The 17,901-nt window shown below is 37.2% G+C and overlaps 2 protein-coding genes across 2 annotated transcripts; both read left to right on the top strand.

Annotated features, from left to right (window-relative positions):
* Nucleotides 1-5,308: 5,308 nt before the first annotated feature.
* Nucleotides 5,309-6,519, top strand: LOC104852192 (olfactory receptor 2AE1-like). Its single transcript, XM_033764845.1, has one exon. It carries the CDS (start codon nucleotides 5,309-5,311, stop codon nucleotides 5,765-5,767), a length of 459 nt encoding a protein of 152 aa, XP_033620736.1. The 3' UTR covers nucleotides 5,768-6,519.
* LOC104851601 (olfactory receptor 2AE1) lies at nucleotides 5,394-12,893 on the top strand. The gene is given in 3 exon segments (XM_010608842.3): nucleotides 5,394-5,422; nucleotides 11,024-11,133; nucleotides 11,135-12,893. Coding segments are annotated over 2 exon segments (939 nt in total). The 5' UTR covers nucleotides 5,394-5,422; nucleotides 11,024-11,040; the 3' UTR covers nucleotides 11,981-12,893.
* Nucleotides 12,894-17,901: the final 5,008 nt, after the last annotated feature.

Below are 17,901 nucleotides of genomic sequence, written 5' to 3'. Positions count from 1 at the left end.
AACTGGGTAGTGTTTTGTTTCTATTTTTTGGGGTATGAAAAATAACTACGATTTTTTACATAATGAGGGGAAGTGGGGTTGAAAGAATAAGGGAAAGAAAAAATAAGAATCAAAATATATTATGTATATATTATAAATTATATATATTATAAATTCCCTATGAGGAATGTGATCATTATGTGATCAATAAACTTAATTAGTTATAAAAAAGAAATTCAGGACCACCAGAAAAATTACGTCGCTATGAACACTTCTATACCAGTAGAGTCTCATTAAGTAGTTCAGGCTGGTCTTGATTTACCAGGTATCCCAGGCTGGCCTTGGACTCTCAGTGATCCTCCTACCTTAATCTCCCCAAGTGCTGAGATGACGGACATGTGCTGCCAAACCTGGCTCTATGTCAGTTTTTGTTTAAACACATTTTCAATTTTCTTGAATAAATATCTAGGAATGAAATTGCCAAGGTACATGGTAACTCTTGTCAAACTAACTTACACAGCAGCTGCACTATTTTTACATCTCAAATTAGTCACATTTTCAGCAACATTAGTTATTTTTTTTGTGTGTGTGTTGTTAAAAAAACTTCTAGTCATCCTAGTTTGTATAAAGTGGTGTCAAGTGGTTTTGATTTGCACTTCTCTTATGATTAATGGTATTAAATATCTTCCCATGTACTTACTGGCTACTTGTATGTCTTCTTTGGAGAAAGGTCTGTTTGAATCCTTTGCTGATTTAAAAACTGGGTAATATTTATTTCTTGTTGTTGTGCAGTAGAGTTCATTATTTAATATGGATGTTAGATGTTTATCAGATAAATTATTTTCAAACATTCTCTCCCATTCTGTAGGTTCTTTACTCTCTTGATAGAGTTCTTTGATGCACACAAATTGTTATTTGGATCAAGTCTAATTTATTCATTTTTTCTTTTGTGGCTTGTAATTTTAGTGTCATATTTAACCACTTAAGAGTTTATCATAAGCATCACTTGCAGTGTGTTCCTTTACATATTGACTATCCTAGCATCACTTGGGCAGGTGTCATTTCCTTTTAAAAATATATTTATTTTCTTTTTTTAAAAATTGAGTTTATTGGTACATTTTAGGTATACAGTATAGTACAGTTACATTCATTATTGGGATCTCATACCTTTACATGACAGGTCTTTGTTCTCATTTTTTTCCCCTTGTCCCTGCCCTCCCTTCACTCCCTCCTCCCCTCCCCATTTACAAGCACTTTATTTCCATTTTTTCATTTTCTCATATTTTTTCTTTTCCCTTATTCCCTTTCCCACTTTCCCTACACCTTTAGCCCTTTTCTTCCTATTTCACATTGTCAATTATCTCATTAGGATCTTATGTATTATTATAGTTTTTCACACCAGAAAAACTATTTGGTATTTACACATGTGTGACTTATTTATTTCACTTAGGAGTATATCCTCAATGTGTATCCATTTTCCTACAAATGAATCAATCTAATTTCTCATTCTTTATGGCTGAGTAGTATTCCATTTTATAGAAAAACCACATATTCTTTATCCAGTTTCCAACTGATGTGCAAATGGGCTGTTCCCAAGTTTTAGCTATTACAAACTGTGCCGCTATACACATGGGTGCACATATATCACTGTGATATGATTATTTTAACTCTTTTGGAAAGATACCCAGCAGAGGGATGGCTGGGTCAAATGGAACCTTCCATCCAAGCTCTTTGAGGTATCTCCATACTGATTTTCACAGTGGTTGCATCAGTCTTCACTCCCACCAACAATGGAGAAGGGTTCCTTTCTCCCCATAACCCCACCAACATTTGTTATTGGTTGATTTCTTGATAGCAGCCATTCTTTTTGGGGTGAGGTGGAATCTCAGTGTTGTTTTCATCTGCATCTTTTGAATGACTAGTGATGTGGAACATTTTTTCATATACTTACTTGCTGCTTTTACATTGTCTGAGAAATGTCTGTTCATTTCGGATGCCCATTTTTGAATCAGGTCTTTGTATTTGGGAGGGCTGATTGTTTCGAGTTCTTTATATATCCTTGATAATAGTCCTTTGTCTGAGGAACAGCTGTTAAAATTTTTTCCCACATTGTAGATTGTCTCTTAGTTCTGCTGATGGTTTCTTTTGAAGTACAGAAGCTTTTTCATAAGATGAGATCCCAGTTGTTGATTCTATCTGCTAGTTCCCGTGCTACTGAGGATTTGTTCATAAAGTCTTTTCCTATACCAATGACTTCCAGAGTTCTGCCTAACTTATCTTCCAGCAAGTTTAGTGTTTCTGTTTTAATATTTAGCTCTTTAATCCATTTGGATTTTAATTCAGTGCATGGTGAAAGATAAGAGTCCAGTTTTAATCTCTGGCAGATTGAGATCCAGTTTTTCCAACACCATTTATTAAAGAGGCTATCTTTCCTCCAGTGGGGATGGTCAGCTCCTTTGTCAAAGATGAGGTAGGTGACTACATCTGGAGTTGTTTTTGTGTCTTCCAATCTATTCCACTGATCCTCAGGTCTGTTTCTTTTCCAGTACCACGCTGTTTTTATCACAGTGGCTTTGTAGTATAGTTTCAAATTGGGAATTGTTATACCTGCTGCCATGTCTCTGTTGCTTAGGATGGCTTTTGCTATTCTAGGTCTCTTATTGGTTCCAAGTGAATTTTTGGATTCTTTTTTCAGTTCTGTGAAATATAGTGTTGGAATTTCAATTGGCATTGTATTGAATCTGTATAGCAGTTTTGGTAGTATGGCCATTTTCACTGTGTTGATTCTTCCTATCCCAGAGCAGGGGATATCTTTCCATTTTCTATTTATTTATTTATTTATTGGTACTGGGGATTGAACTTGGGTTCTTGCGCTTGCAAGGCAGGCCACTGAATAGCTGAGCTAAATAAATTTTCTTATATCCTCTTCGATCTCTATTTTTCAGAGTGCTATAGTTTTCAGTGTAGAGGTCTTTTGCTTCTTTTGTTAGATTGATTCCTAGATATTTCATGTTTTTGAATGCTATTGTGAAAGGAATTGTTTCCCTAATTTCTCTCTTAGTGTACAAGGAGGCTACTGATTTTTGGGTGTTGACCTTTTATCCAGCTACTCTGCTAAAAGTGTCAGTTAAGTCTAGAAGTCTTTTGGTGGAGTTTTTTGGGTCTTCAATGCAGAGTATCATATCATCAGCAAATAATGACAGTTTAACTTCTTCTTTTCCTATCTTTGTTGCTTTAATTTCTTTCTCTTGTCTAATTGCTGTGGCTGATGTTTCCAGAACTATATGGAAGAGGAGTGGTGATAGTAGACATCCTTGTCTTGTTCCTGATTTTAACATGAAAGTTTTCAGTTTCTGTCCATTTAATATGATGTTGGCTGTTGGTTTTTCATAGATAGCCTTTATTAAGTTGAGATATAGACCATCTATTTCAATTTTTTGCAGGGTTTTTATCATGAATGGGTGTTGGATTTTGTCAAATGCTTTTTCTGCATCTATTGAGAGTATCATATGGTTTTTGTCCTTGACTCTGTTAAAATAGTGTATTACCTTTATTGACTTACGTATGTTGAACCATCCTTGCATCCCTGGAATAAATCCGACTTGGTCAGGATGTATGAACTTCTTGATGATCCTCTGTATTCTCTTTGCTAGTATCTTATTCAGGATTTTTGCATCTATATTCATTAATGAGATTCACTTGTAGTTCTCTTTTTTAGTTGTGTCTTTCCCTGGTTTGGGAATCAAAGTGATACTTGCTTCTAGGAATGAATTTGGAAGTATTGCTTCCCTTTCAATTTCATTGAAAAGTTTGAAGAGTAATGGTGGTAGTTCTTCTCTCAATGTCTTGTAAAATTCAGCAATGAATCCATCAGGGCCTGGTATTTTCTTTGTTGGAAATTTTCACTTACAAAAAAAAATACTTTCAGTTAATTTAATTACTAATGGATTTTTAGAAAACTTTATTTTTATTAGTACATATTTGTTATATTGATCACATTTCTTATAGGGAGTTTGTACTTGTACAGAATATATCTTTGTTTTTAAGAATAGGAAGAATTTATTGGGAGAAAGATAGCTTCTCTCTAAGAGAGAAAGGAGGGAGTCTGGAGAGTGGGTTGCCTGCTTACCCAACTTTCTCAAAGGTGTTTTTGTACATAATTTATCTTAATTCCCTTTTCCCACCTTCCCCTCCCTACCCTTCAACCCCTCCTCCGTTCCTCATTCTGTCACCAAAAACAAAATAATAAAAGTGTTTTTTTCCTTCTGGAAAATGGGTTAGCATGGGTTTGGCTGTATGCTGGATGTATTGTAGTATATGTCGGGCAGATTATTTGTTGTATTTATCTGGAGATGAAGAATGGCTTATGGAGATATGCATGGATGCCAGATTGATTGAAAATGGACAATCTAGTGCTTCCTTTATTTGTCTCTGGTGGCTTTGTGATATGTCTGTTTGGTTAGGGTGAACTACATGTCCCAGAGCTCCAATTTTTGTGCAGTTCTTCATAAGTGGGGGGGTTAAAGATGTGATTCCTGCAAGATTTGGAGGCTAGAGGGAAGCATCTGCTTTGTATTTATTCATACTCCTGCTGATCTGCTGACCAACTTACTGGTGTAGAGCAGCAGCTAGGCTTGCAGGTGTTCTGTCTTCCCCAGGATTGTCCCCTGGGTTCTTTGATATGTGGGCCAGGTGTGTACATTCAGCTCCATTGAGAAGGGCCCCAGCTCCTGTAAGATGCCTACATAACAAATTCCAGACATAACAAAGACTGACATGGGTTTCAATCTGCCCTTGTGGGGTTGTAGATCATGCTTGTGGGTTCCAGTTTATCTGTCCATCTCTATATCTGTTTTCTCTTCTTGATTGCTTGCTCCTTGGACACACAGGTGACATCCCCACATGAGTCACCTAATCTGCTTTCAGAATTGTTTAAGGTCAAAGTTGTGAAACACAATCCATCACACTATGTGTACGTGATTTATCTTAGCGGTTCAGATTCTTTGGTTGAATCCTGACTGATGAACTTAACAAAACTGAACAAACCATACATATACAGCACACACAAATATTCCTCATACATATACTTGTATATGGTTATGTATAAATATGTGCAGAGTCTAGATATTTTGGAATTTCAAAGTGATCATATTTGTGAAAATAGATTTTAGATTAAAAAAGGTTAATTCAACATTTATAGCTGTTGAATGTTTTGAAGTAAAAGAATAGAGCCCTCTTTGCAAGGGTCTACTCTACTCTATGCTAGATCACAGTATTTCTGATATGTCATTTTATCTCTACTCTTTTTCCAGAGATTGAGAAAGCAGACATGTGGCAGAGGAATCAGACTTCTCTGGAAGACTTCATCCTTGAGGAACTTTTTGATGACTCCCTGCTCCACCTTTTTCTCTTCTCCTTCACCATGGTAGTCTTCCTTATTGCAGTGAGTGGCAACAGCCTCACCATTCTCCTCATCTGTGCCGACCCCCGGCTTCACACACCCATGTACTTCCTGCTCAGCCAGCTCTCCCTCATGGACCTGATGCACGTCTCCACAACCATCCCCAAGATGGCTGCCAACTACCTATCTGGCAAGAAGTCCATCTCCTTTGTTGGCTGTGCAGTCCAGCACTTCCTGTACTTGTCTGTGGGTGGTGCTGAGTGCATTCTCCTGGCTCTCATGTCCTATGACCGCTATGTTGCCATCTGTCATCCACTGCGTTATTCTGTGCTCATGAGCAGAAAGGTGGAGATTATGATGGCTGTTGTGTTGGAATGTGATTACTGAGGGGGGGGTGTCTCCAGATAGACCACCAACCACACTGACAAGGATCAAATCAGCTTTATTGCCAGTGCCTTCATGGTATTTAAATCACCTTGAAAGCATCAGACAGAAGTTTACTCTCATTTTTATATCTTTATGTTTCTAGAGGAGGGGGCAATAGCAATTATAGTTGATGGGGAGACAACAATCAATCTAAACATAATTACATAAACAAAAGGTCCATGAAGGGAGGAGCAGGAGATTTGGCAGGACTTTCTTTGCCCTAGTGAGTCTGTCTTACAGCAGTGACTACAGTTATGATATATCTTTCTCAGCAAGCACAGTCACGCAGTTAACCCATAGTTGCCCATTTTTATACTGGGAGACAGTTGCCACCCTCAATTTTGTGACTGGGGGCAGTTATTAACTGCTTCCTAATTCACACACTAATGGTGCTGCACTTTCCTTTCTGTGGACCTCAGAAAGTGCACCACTTCTATTCTGAGTTTCTAGCTTTTGTGAACCAGTATGTGGTGATATTGCTCTTTATGAGGCCACAGCATATATCAGCTCCATCACACTTCTCCTTAATCCTCTCATCCTGGTTCCTACATCCTCTGGCTTCATCATTCACAGCGTACTCAGGTGTGTCAAGCCAGCAGTAAGAGAAATGCCTTTACCACTTGTAGCTCTCATCTCCCTGTGGTTTTCTTCTTGTTTAATGCTCGTATCTTCTTGTATGGAGACACAGGTCCCAGCATACCTTGTCTTGTTTCTGATTTCAGTGTGAAGGATTGCAGTTTTTGAACATTTAGTATGATATTAACTGTTGGTTTTTCATAGATGGCTTTATCAGGTTGAGGTAGAGACTGTCTACTACAATTTTTGTAGGTTTTTTTTTTTTTTTTAAATCACGAATGGGTGTTGGATCTTGTTGAATGCTTTTTCTGCATCTGTTGAGGTGGTCACATAATTTTTGTCCTTGGCTCTATTAATATACTGTATTACATTTTTTTTTGCTTCCAACCCTGCATCCCTGGGATGAATCCCACTTGATCAGGGTGTATGATCTTTTGCATTCTGTTTGCTTGTATCTTATTAAGGATTTTTGCATCCATGTTAATTATTGAAATTGGCATATAGTTCTCTTTTTTGCTTGGGATTTTCTCTGCTTTGGAATTAAGGTGATGCTTGCTTCCTGGAATGAATTTGGGAGTATTGTTTCCCTTTCAATTTCACTGAAGACTTTAAATAGTAGTGGCAATAGTTCTTTTCTAAATGTCTGGTAGAATTCAGGAGTGAAGCCATCAGGACCTGAGCTTAAATTATGTTTTCAATTTCATTGAGTGATATTGGGTTGTTTGGAATTTTTAGGTTATCTTCCTTGATCTTTGGTAATTCATATATATCTAGAAATCTGTCCATTTCTTATGTGTTTTCCATCTTATTGGTGTATGTATAGCTTGAAGTAGGTATTGATGATCCTCTGGATTTCTTCTGGGTCCATTGTAATTTCACACTTTTCATTCTTAATTGCATGGATTTGAGTCTTTTTTTTTTAAATGAGGTTGGCTGAGGGTTTGTCAGTTTTGTTTATTCTTTTAAGAAGCAACTCGGCTTCACTGTATTGTCCTCTTAGTCTCCATTTCATTGATCTCTGCTCTGATCTTTATAATTTCCTCCCTTGTATGAACTTTGGCTTTGTCCTGGTCTTCTTTTTCTAGAAACTTGAAGTTCAGCATCAGGTTGTTTATTTAAGCTTGGTCTGTTTTCCTAATATGACTGTTCACTGCTATGAATTTCCTTCATAAGACTCATTTCATTGTATCCCATAGATTCTGGCATATTGCATTTTCTTTCTTTCTTTCTTTCTTTCTTTCTTTCTTTCTTTCTTTCTTTCTTTCTTTCTTTCTTTCTTTCTTTCTTTCTTTCTTCCTTCCTTCCTTCTTTTCTTTTTTGGTTCCAGGGATTGAACTCACGACCTTGTGCGTGCAAGACAGGCTGTGACACCACTGAGCTAAATCCCTGGCCCTTGTATTTTCATTGTCATTTTAAAATTTTTTATTGAGCTTATTGGTACTTTTAAAGTATATAGTGCAGTTGCATTCATCATTGGGATCTTGTACCTTTGCATGACAGATCTTGGTACTCATTTTTCTCCATTCATTGTCATTTAATTGTAGAAACTGCCTGATTTATTCTTATTTCCTCTGTGACCTTTAGAAACACTCTTGCTATCCCCCTTTTAGTGTATTCTAATATAAATAATTTTCTTCTTTATTGTGATCTTGGTAATTTTTTTTATCACTCAGGTCATCTTGCATGGAACATTACATTAAGAGAAGAAAGAAAAAAATATGACCATGCCTACTGATGTTTCTTATAAAATTCAACATTCTTTCATGAAAAAATACCCAACTGGGCTAGGATGTAGCTCAGTGTTGCAGAGCCTGCCCAGCAAGTGAGAGGACCTGAGTTTGATCTCTGTACCAGCCCTCCACCAAAACAAACAAACAAAAAAACAAAAAAAGCACTGAAGCACTCCCCAAACCAACCAAGCAAACAAACAAAAAAACTCAATAAACTAGAAATATAAGAAAATTCCCCCTAATGTTATAGTGGCCATATATGAAAAATTGACATGTAACACACTAAGTGGTAAATGCTGAAAAATTTCTGCCTAGGATCAGAAATAAAAAGCAAGAGTGGTTAATATGGTTAATTTTTTGGGGGGGAACCAGGCATTGAACTCAGGTCCTTGTGCTTATGAGGCAGGTGGCAGCACCACTGAGCTAAATCCCTGGCCCTCATATTTTTTTGAGAAGGGGTCTTGACTGCTGCCAAGGCTGGCCTTGAAGCTGTAATCTTTGATCTTTACTTCCTGAGTACAGGGAATTACAGGCATGTGTCACTAGGCCTGGCAAGATGATTAATTTTATGTGTGTTTTTTGTAATTGAAAATATACAAAAGTTATCTTTGGTTGAATAGAAGACATTTTCATTATTAGTGAGCTACTCATTTAGATTTGAGAAATGGTATGATAACAAAACCTACCACAAACATGAATTTAATGGAAAAAATTTGAAATGTTCCTTCTAAAGCCAAGAACCATGTAAGCTAACTGCTGTTACTATTATTGACCTTTATATTGGAGATGCTGGGAAATGTAATAAAACCATAGAAAGAAATAAGGATAATGCTTGAACAAAAAGGAAGCTTTTATTATATTATTTTTCATATCTTCTAAGTTCAAGAAAATAATCTTATAAATAATTTGAACCAATTAGTCAAGAGATGTACATGAAACAACACACATTCCCTGAATGATATATTTGTTGGATGCCTGAGGAGACTTTGTGAGTTCTAGTTCCTCTCTGAAGCTCTACCTCTGTTGGATGGTGGGTTGGATGAGGAGGGATTGGAGAGATCTGGGTTCTAAAACAAAAAACAGGTCAGAAACTCTAGATATCATTTTTTTGCCATGGTTAATTGGTCTCTAGAGAGAACACTTCCATGGTGTTTTCAGTCAGCCATCCCCAAATGTCATTCCCTTGATCATACAAATGAACTAACTGTAAGCAAAACCCCTTATGAATGCTTATCTCAATACATAGAACACAGATTAATTGGCACCTTGGGCAATGCTACCTAGAAGAAACCCAGTTTGTGTCTTCTGGGTTGGAATCCTTGGTGCCATCTCCTTAGTATTCTCAATCATAGGTCATTTGGACTAGGGGTGTGCTTCATTTCTCACCATTGATGCTTCTCTTCCCTCATAATGGGCTTGTGTCAGGCCAAATGTGTTGTGTTCCAACCCTTGTGACTATTGATGAGAAAGCATTTGTGCCATTAGGATGGGGCTTCCTAAGTCTGTAAGTCAAATTTATATTTCAACAGGCAAGGAAAGAAGGGAAAGCTTTGAAGACAGAATTTTTGTGATCAAAAAGCAGACTTTCTTTTGACTCTGGAGACACTGACAAAGGTGGTATTATATTTAACAACTTAACATATACTATTAAAGGGGATTCCTATTACATAGCCCACAATTTAGACCTGAAATGTGGTTCAACTATATGTTGAGAGCCTAAGGAATCATCTGTATAATTCCAAATCCCAACTAGTTGGGGTTAGAGAAGTTCAGTTACTTAATCTATCCTGCTGTGTGTGCAGATAGAGCACAGGTTGTGAGACTCTTACATAATCACATGTCCTGTGATGCTCTGTCGCTAGAGTAATAAGTGCAAAGAGTGATGATCACTTCTATGTTTGTTCTGCCCACAAGTTTTTGCAGAGGAAATTCCAGGTAAGATAATGCTGGAGACTGATGCATGGCTACTTTGTGCTTGGATCTATTAGATAATGGCAGAAGTGATTAGTAACCAAAGTGGTTTAACACTTCTTTGGGTAGAATAATCTATTATATGGATAATGGTAATGACATATATGTCTATATCACTTATCTATATCTAGTTATATGTTAATCATACATTTGATTTAGGGGAAGAATTAATGTCACTGAAGAAAAAAAGTCTTTATTTTCTGATGAAAAGTTAGCATGTGTTTGGCTATATGTAGGATGTATTGTAAAGTCAGGAAAATGGGTTTGTTGGATTTATTTGGAGATGAAGATTCTGTAAGATGCCCACACCACCAATTCCAGAGGCAATAAGAACTAATATAGGTTCCTGTATGCTCTTGTGGGGTCATAGATCATGCTTATGGGTTGCGGCCTGTAGTTTTATCTGTCCTTCTCTGTATCCATTCTCCCTTCTTGACTACTTGTTCCATGGACACACAGGTGACATCTCTCCATAGCTTCATGAGCTGCTTCCAGAATTGTGTAGGGTCAGAGATGTGTAAGACAATCAATTACACTTACGTGGATAGGCAGATATACAGTATTTTTGTGGTTCAACTTTGGTTAGAAGTTGACTGATGAAATATGCAACAAAAGCAAATCACACACAGCATACACACACATATAAAAAAAAGATATATATGTGTATGTACATTTACATAACTATGTATTATCAGAAGAGACTCACAGTTTGTCACTTAACAGAATTAAGATATTCTGAAATTTCAAATTGGTCACATATATCAAGATAGATTTTGTTTCTTTTTTATTTTAAAAAGACTGCTATGATAATTATAGCTATTGAAGATTAGAATAGAGAAAATTTCACAAATTCTTTCTTAGATTAAAAAGTACTTATTGTGAAGTATGCTGGCTGCAGTAATTTTGATAAAACCACTTCATCTCCACTCACTTTTCCTAGGGAATGAGAAAGCAGACATGTGGCAGAGGAATCAGACTTCTTTGGAAGACTTCATCCTTGAGGGACTTTTTGATGACTCCCTGGCACACCTTTTTCTCTTCTCCTTCACCCATGGTAGTCTTCCTTATTGCAGTGAGTGGCAACAGCCTCACCATTCTCCTCATCTGTGCCGACCCCCGGCTTCACACACCCATGTACTTCCTGCTCAGCCAGCTCTCCCTCATGGACCTGATGCACGTCTCCACAACCATCCCCAAGATGGCTGCCAACTACCTATCTGGCAAGAAGTCCATCTCCTTTGTGGGCTGTGCAGTCCAGCACTTCCTGTACTTGTCTGTGGGTGGTGCTGAGTGCATTCTCCTGGCTCTCATGTCCTATGACCGCTATGTTGCCATCTGTCATCCACTGCGTTATTCTGTGCTCGTGAGCAGAAACGTGGCGATGATGATGGCTGTTGTGTCATGGCTGGGGGCAGCCACTAACTCCCTAGTTCAGACAGTTATCTTGATGTGTTTGCCTTATTGTGGATCTCGGAAGATTCAACACTTCTACTGTGAGTGGCCAGCAGTTGTGAAGTTGGTATGTGGTGACATCACCGTTTATGAGGGCACAGTGTACATCTGCAGCATCATACTTCTCCTTTTCCCCATCATCCTGGTTTGTACGTCCTATGGCTTCATCCTCCACACTGTCATCCAGATGCGTTCAGCCGGCAGTAAGAGGAATGCTTTTGCCACTTGTAGCTCTCACCTCACTGTGGTGTTCCTCTGGTTTGGTGCCTGTATCTTTTCCTACATGAGGCCTAGGTCCCAGAGAACTCCACTTCAAGACAAAATCGGTTCTGTGTTCTACAGCATCGTCACTCCCACTCTGAATCCTCTGATTTACACTCTCCGGAATAAGGATGTAGCCAAGGCTTTGAAGAAAGTGCTGCGGAGGGATACTATCACCCAATGAAAGCAAGTGTAGTTGTTGCCCTGCTTGTGAAGTGGTACAGGATGAGCTTCTTCAACGGATAATGGAAATCTCTAAGATTTTTCAACAGTCCATATCCCAGATACATTGCAACTTCTCTAGTAGAAGGATAGTTGAAATATAATTTTGCCTTTCTAGGATGATTTCAGATATTGAAGCACCACCAAATACATAGGTTTTGGAAAAGTTTAGAGAATTAGAGTAAATCTTTTAGAAATGTTTTAAAAAGAAGACATATGGAAGCCAGTGAAACTCTAAAAAGTAAGATAAAGATATAAGTATCCTGCCCCATTATTATTTTGACTAACAGAACCATATGTAAATTATGCCAGCAGAGTATTTATTGATCTATATCTAAAGTGTTCTGCTTAACATTGGAAATGTGTGGAGTACAAGGTGTTTTTAAAGGAAAAATTGATGTTATAAAATTACATTAATTGAGTTCTTTGAATGAATGTATGAGAATTCAGAATTGAAGGTATAATGCATTTTATGTACATATAATACCTATACATTATACAATATATAGTGTACTGAGAGTGTACAGTGATTGAAGTGTTAGAGTAGGTGTTGGAATTTGCTCATAAAACTTATCTTTTTTTTTGGTACAGGGAATGTAATTCTGGCTCTTGTGCTTGAGAGGCAGGGGTTGAAAATTTATCATTGTTAAAATTGTACTTGTGATTTCTTTGGTTTGCAATTGATGTTATATATCACTTAAGATTTTTTTGTTTATGTTATTTCAGTGAATGCAAATGCCTTCTTTCTGATGGTCTCTGACGTTGTGATGAAGAGTGAGAATCAAGTGTAGCAAAATCTGTCTCTTAGCAACACTGTGATATATACTAAATTAATTTCTTTTTTAAAATTTTTTTTATTTTTTTTTCTTTTTATTGAGTTTATTGGTTCAATCTAGGTATACAATACAATTACATTCATCATTGGGATTCTGTACCTTTAATAATAGGTCTTGATTCTCATTTTTTCCCCTTGTCCCTGCCCTCCCTTCACCCTCTCCTTCCTTCCCCATTTAAAAACACTTTATTTCCATTTTTTCAGTTTCTCATATCTTTTTCCTCTCCCTTATTACCTTTCCCCCACCCTTCCCACTTTCCCTACACCTTTAGCCCTTTACTTCCTATTTCACATTATTAATTATCTCATTAGGATCCTGTGTACTATTATAGTTTTTCATATCAAAGAAACTATTCAGTATTTCAGTTAAAGAAATCTCTGTATGAACATTAAAAATAGGGAATCCTAAAATAAAACTAAAAAGGACAGTAAAAGAGAAAAGGCAATGATGTAACATTAAAATAATCCTTAATTCTGGAGATGAAAATGGTCCCTGAACATACTTAAATTGCTTCTCGCTCTTATAGTCTTATCTTATTCTTTTTTCATTATTTAGAGAATACTTTATTAGTTTCTGTAATCAAACCCACGTAGATATGACCTTACATATTTAGTACGATGTGTTACCCCTGTACACATGGAAAAAAAAAAAAAAATTAACATTTCTAGACCAATATGGTTGTCCATTTCTGTACAATGCCAAGTCAACACAGTAAATTGGGATGACTTTTTCCAAAGTTGGCAGCACCGTTAAAGTTTCCCAAAATTCAATTTATATATATATGTGTGTGTGTGTGTGTATATATATATTTATATATAGAAAGACTAATAATAGTATGTTATGCATTGATAGCAGCAACAGCTTTTCCAGGTTCTGCAGTCATCTGAACAAAATTATAGACATTCAGCACATTCCATTAAAAAAAACAAAACAAAGAAAAGAATAATATCCAGACAACAGCAAAGTTCTGGCACGATTTTTTCTATTACCTCTTAATCATCATCTGGAAAGAGAACATTCTAGAGTAATATCATTAAATGTAGCTCTGATAAAGCACGGTCCCTACTATGTATCATAAAGCAGGTACTAGATATTTTACATTCATAGAGGTATGATACAGTACCATCCTACATCGATAATACTAGATTCAGTTTTGGTTTGAAATTTACTTTGCCTGCAAATAAGATTGCTATCCCTATTTTTTTCTGGGCTCCTGTCACATGGAGAATTGTTTTCTATCTTTACACTTTCAGTCTCTGGGCTTCTTTTTGCAGTAGGTGTGTTTCTTGTATACAACATATTGTTGGACTTTGCTTCTTATTCCATTTTGCCAGTCTATTTCTCTTGAATGGTAGGTTGAGGCCATTGACATTGCTGGTTATAACTGATATGTACTGACTTATTATTGGCATGTTATTGGCCTTTTGTTGACTCTTTTTACTTTTTCACCTTCTCCTTTTAGTTTCTTGCCTTGCCTATTTGATTTGCTCTGTTGGGCCTCATGGTGTTGTTGCCTTCATTGTCTTTTTCTAGGATCTTGTTTAGAATTGCTTGTAGTGCTGGTTTGGTATTCATGTATTTTCTCAGGTGTTCTTTGTCGTGGAAGTGCCTTATTTCCCCCTCCATTTTGAAAGAGAGTTTTGCAGGATACGTCAGTCTAGGTTGGAGGTAGTTCTCTTTTAGTACTTGAAATATCTCATTCCAGGCTCTCCTTGCCCCAAGGGTTTGTGTTGAAAAGTTGATGGTTCTTTCTGGTGCTTCCTGTTCCTGTAAGTTTCCAAAATGACCCAGTTGTAGGTCATAAATTTGGGTGTCCTTTGTGCTTTTCTTCCTTTCATTCTTCGCTGTGTTGGTTTCTCAAAATATTTTGCGAAAATGCTTGTTAATAGGTTAAATGTTTGTTTCCCTCCAAAATTCACATAGAGATCCTAATCCCCAGTGTGATTGTTTATGAAGTGGGTGTCTTTGGGAAGTGATCAGGTCTTGAGGATCACCCATGTGTGTGATGATCAACTTTATGTGAGATTTGACAAGTTTTTGTAATGCAATCAAGGGAGAGATTGTCCCAAGTCTCCAATTAAATTTTCTTTTTTCTTTATTCCTGCCCTAAATTTCTCGGTTGACATGAAGGCATGAGATTGTATATCTGTCATCTTTCCCATCACTGGAAGACATATCTTGATACATAAAACTTAAAAGAGGAGAAGTTTAATTGGGCTCATTGATTTGGAGTATTCAGTCCATGATTAGCTGGTTCCAAGGCAGAAGTATCTTGATGGTAAGTTATGACAGAGAAAAACTGCCTACCTCAGCCAAATGGGAAATAGAGAAAGAAGTGTGGGCAATACAACTTCCAAAGCACATCTCTAAAGACATAAGACTTCCAACCAGGTCACACTTCTTAGCTACACAGTAAGCTGTGAACTCTTCAATCCACCAATGAGTATAGTGCCTCTGTGATCCACTCATGTAACAAAAGCTCCCTCTCTGAACACATGAAACTTTGGAAGTTATTCCAGATCTAAACCATAATATTCCACCTGACACCTAGAAGAGTCATGTCCATTTCTTCATGTAAAATGTATTAGTTTATCTCTAAGAGTCATCGAAATTTTAACAATTTTAGCAGAGCCCTCTGAGAATACAGGCCAATTTACAGTTCAAAATTCTGTAAAAATAAGAGCGAAATACTTCCAACACACAGTGGCACAAGGTAAAGGTTCCCTTGCCAAAAGGGAGGGATATGGATCCAAAGCAAAGCACAGAAAACCAAACAAAACCAAGCTCAACCAAACCAAACCAGTACAAAATGAAAAAACAAACAAACAAAAAACAAAAACAGCAGGGAAAATGTTAAATGCTGTAGCTCCATGTCTAGGACCCATGGCAGGTTTTGGACAGATGTAAATTCCAGAGGATTTGGGTAACTCTGCCCTTGTGACTTTGTTGGCTTCAGCACACATGGCTTTTCTCTTGGATTGGCACCACTCACTGCCTGCAGCATCTCTCTGAGATGATCCATATTCTTGGCAAACCAACAGGCTTGGGGGCAGCACTGGGTCATAGTCTTTATACACCACTGTGTCAGGGGCATGTTACTTGGACTCTCAGGCTTTCCTCTGAGATCTGGCTGGACACATCCATGATCCTAGAATTGTATTTTGCATGCCTGAAAAAGCAGTACCATGTGGAGGATGACAAGGTCTGCCATAGCTGAAGCAGAAGCCTGACACCCTTGAGTCATGCCTGTACTGACTTCTGAAGTCTTAGATGACTGATCTCTGGGAGATACTTCCTTAGGTTTCCCTGAAAGAGAAAGGCATTCTGGGACTGTATTCTCAAGGGAAAATACTTCAAAAGAGCTTTCCCTTTGCTAAAGGTGTAGGGGAAGTGGGAAGGATAGGTGAAAGGTAACAAGGGAAAGAAAAAAACATGAGAAAATGAAAAAATGGAAATAAAGTCTTTGTAAATAGGAAGGGGTGAAGGGAGGGCAGGGATAAGAGGAAAAAAATGAGAACCAAGACCTTTCATGTAAAGGTACAAGATCACAATGATGAATGTAACAGTACTGTATATCTAAATGTACCAATAAACTCAATGAGAAAAAAATAGTTTGCCCTTTTACACCTGAAAGGGTATGATGGATGGGGTCTGGCCACACCTTCAAGGAATCTTTCTGTGCAAAGCACTTGACTTCTTTTTAGTGGCCTAATTTCCTCAGCAACTACACCTCCCTTTTTTCAGCTCTTCTTGATGTCCCAAGACTCTTTGTCATCTGGCTAAAAGCAGCCAGCTGTACCCTTACAACAGGGTGATTGTTGGGCTATCTCGAAATTTCTTTTTCCAGAGAAATTAGTCCACCACCCTGAATCTTATTGTGTTGCAAATTCTCCAGACTTTTGAATAGGACTTTTTTTTTTTTGCAAGAGTGTCACACATTTGGCCTTTAGTCCAAGTGTCAATGGAGTCCTTCTTACCAACTGAAACTTGCTGTACCTGACCTTCACTGTCCATATTCCTATCAGTATTCTGGTCTTCCGAGCACTGAGCTGAATCACCCATTAAAGTCTATTTATGGCATTGTCAGGATTTTCTGCACCACAACATTTCCAAATCTTTCCACATTTCTCTGGCAAACTAGCTCTGAAGGCTTCTAAATCTCATGTCAAGTACAGTCACAACATTGGCCCCATTCTTTTGTTTTAAAATTAATTTTATTGGTACATTTTTGATGCACATAACCATCACATTCATCATAGGGAATTTGGACCTGTATGTAATATATATTAATTCTTTTCTTTCCTATTTCTTCCTTCCCTTCAATACTTCATTTATAAAGCTTTGTGTCTGTTCTTTTCTTTCCATCCTTTAAAATGTTTTTGTTCACATTCCATTCCCACTCCCTCATTCACCCTCCCATTTAAACAATTTCTACTTCCCAATATCTACCTTCCATTTATATCCTTATTTCCTCTTCAGGGTTTTCACACATAAAAAGTAATGTGACATTTCAACATGTGTTTTTGATTTATTTCACTTAAGATTATGTTTTCAAAGTGCATCCATTTAACTAAAATGTCTCATATTTATCCTTCTTTATAACAGTGTAGTACTCCAGTGTACCTGAAAACCATATTTTCTTCATCTGTTCATCCATTGATGTGCATATGGGCTGTTTCAAAGATTTACTGATTACAAATTGAACTGCTATGAACATGGGTGTGCACATATTGCTGTGGAATGATGCTTTTAATTCTCTCAGGTAGATATCTAGAAGGGCAATGGCTGGCAAGTGGAACTTCTAATTTTAGATTTTTGAGGAATCTCCATAGTGATGTTCATAGTGGTTGTAACAAATGACAATCCCACAAGTAGTAGGGAAATGTGCCTTTTCCCCCACAGCCTTGTTAGCAATTGATTTTGGTTGATTTCTTGGTAATAACAGTTCTTTCTGGAGTGAAATGGAATCTCAGTATTATTTTAAATAGCATCTCTTGAATGAGCAGATATATCAAACACTTAAAATATATTTATTTGCTATTTATAC

Source organism: Fukomys damarensis, unplaced genomic scaffold (genome assembly GCF_012274545.1).
Source record: "Fukomys damarensis isolate Sample0158 unplaced genomic scaffold, DMR_v1.0_HiC HiC_scaffold_17, whole genome shotgun sequence".
NCBI classification, from domain to species: Eukaryota; Metazoa; Chordata; class Mammalia; order Rodentia; family Bathyergidae; genus Fukomys; species Fukomys damarensis.
This window is presented reverse-complemented; position numbering and strand designations above follow the sequence as displayed.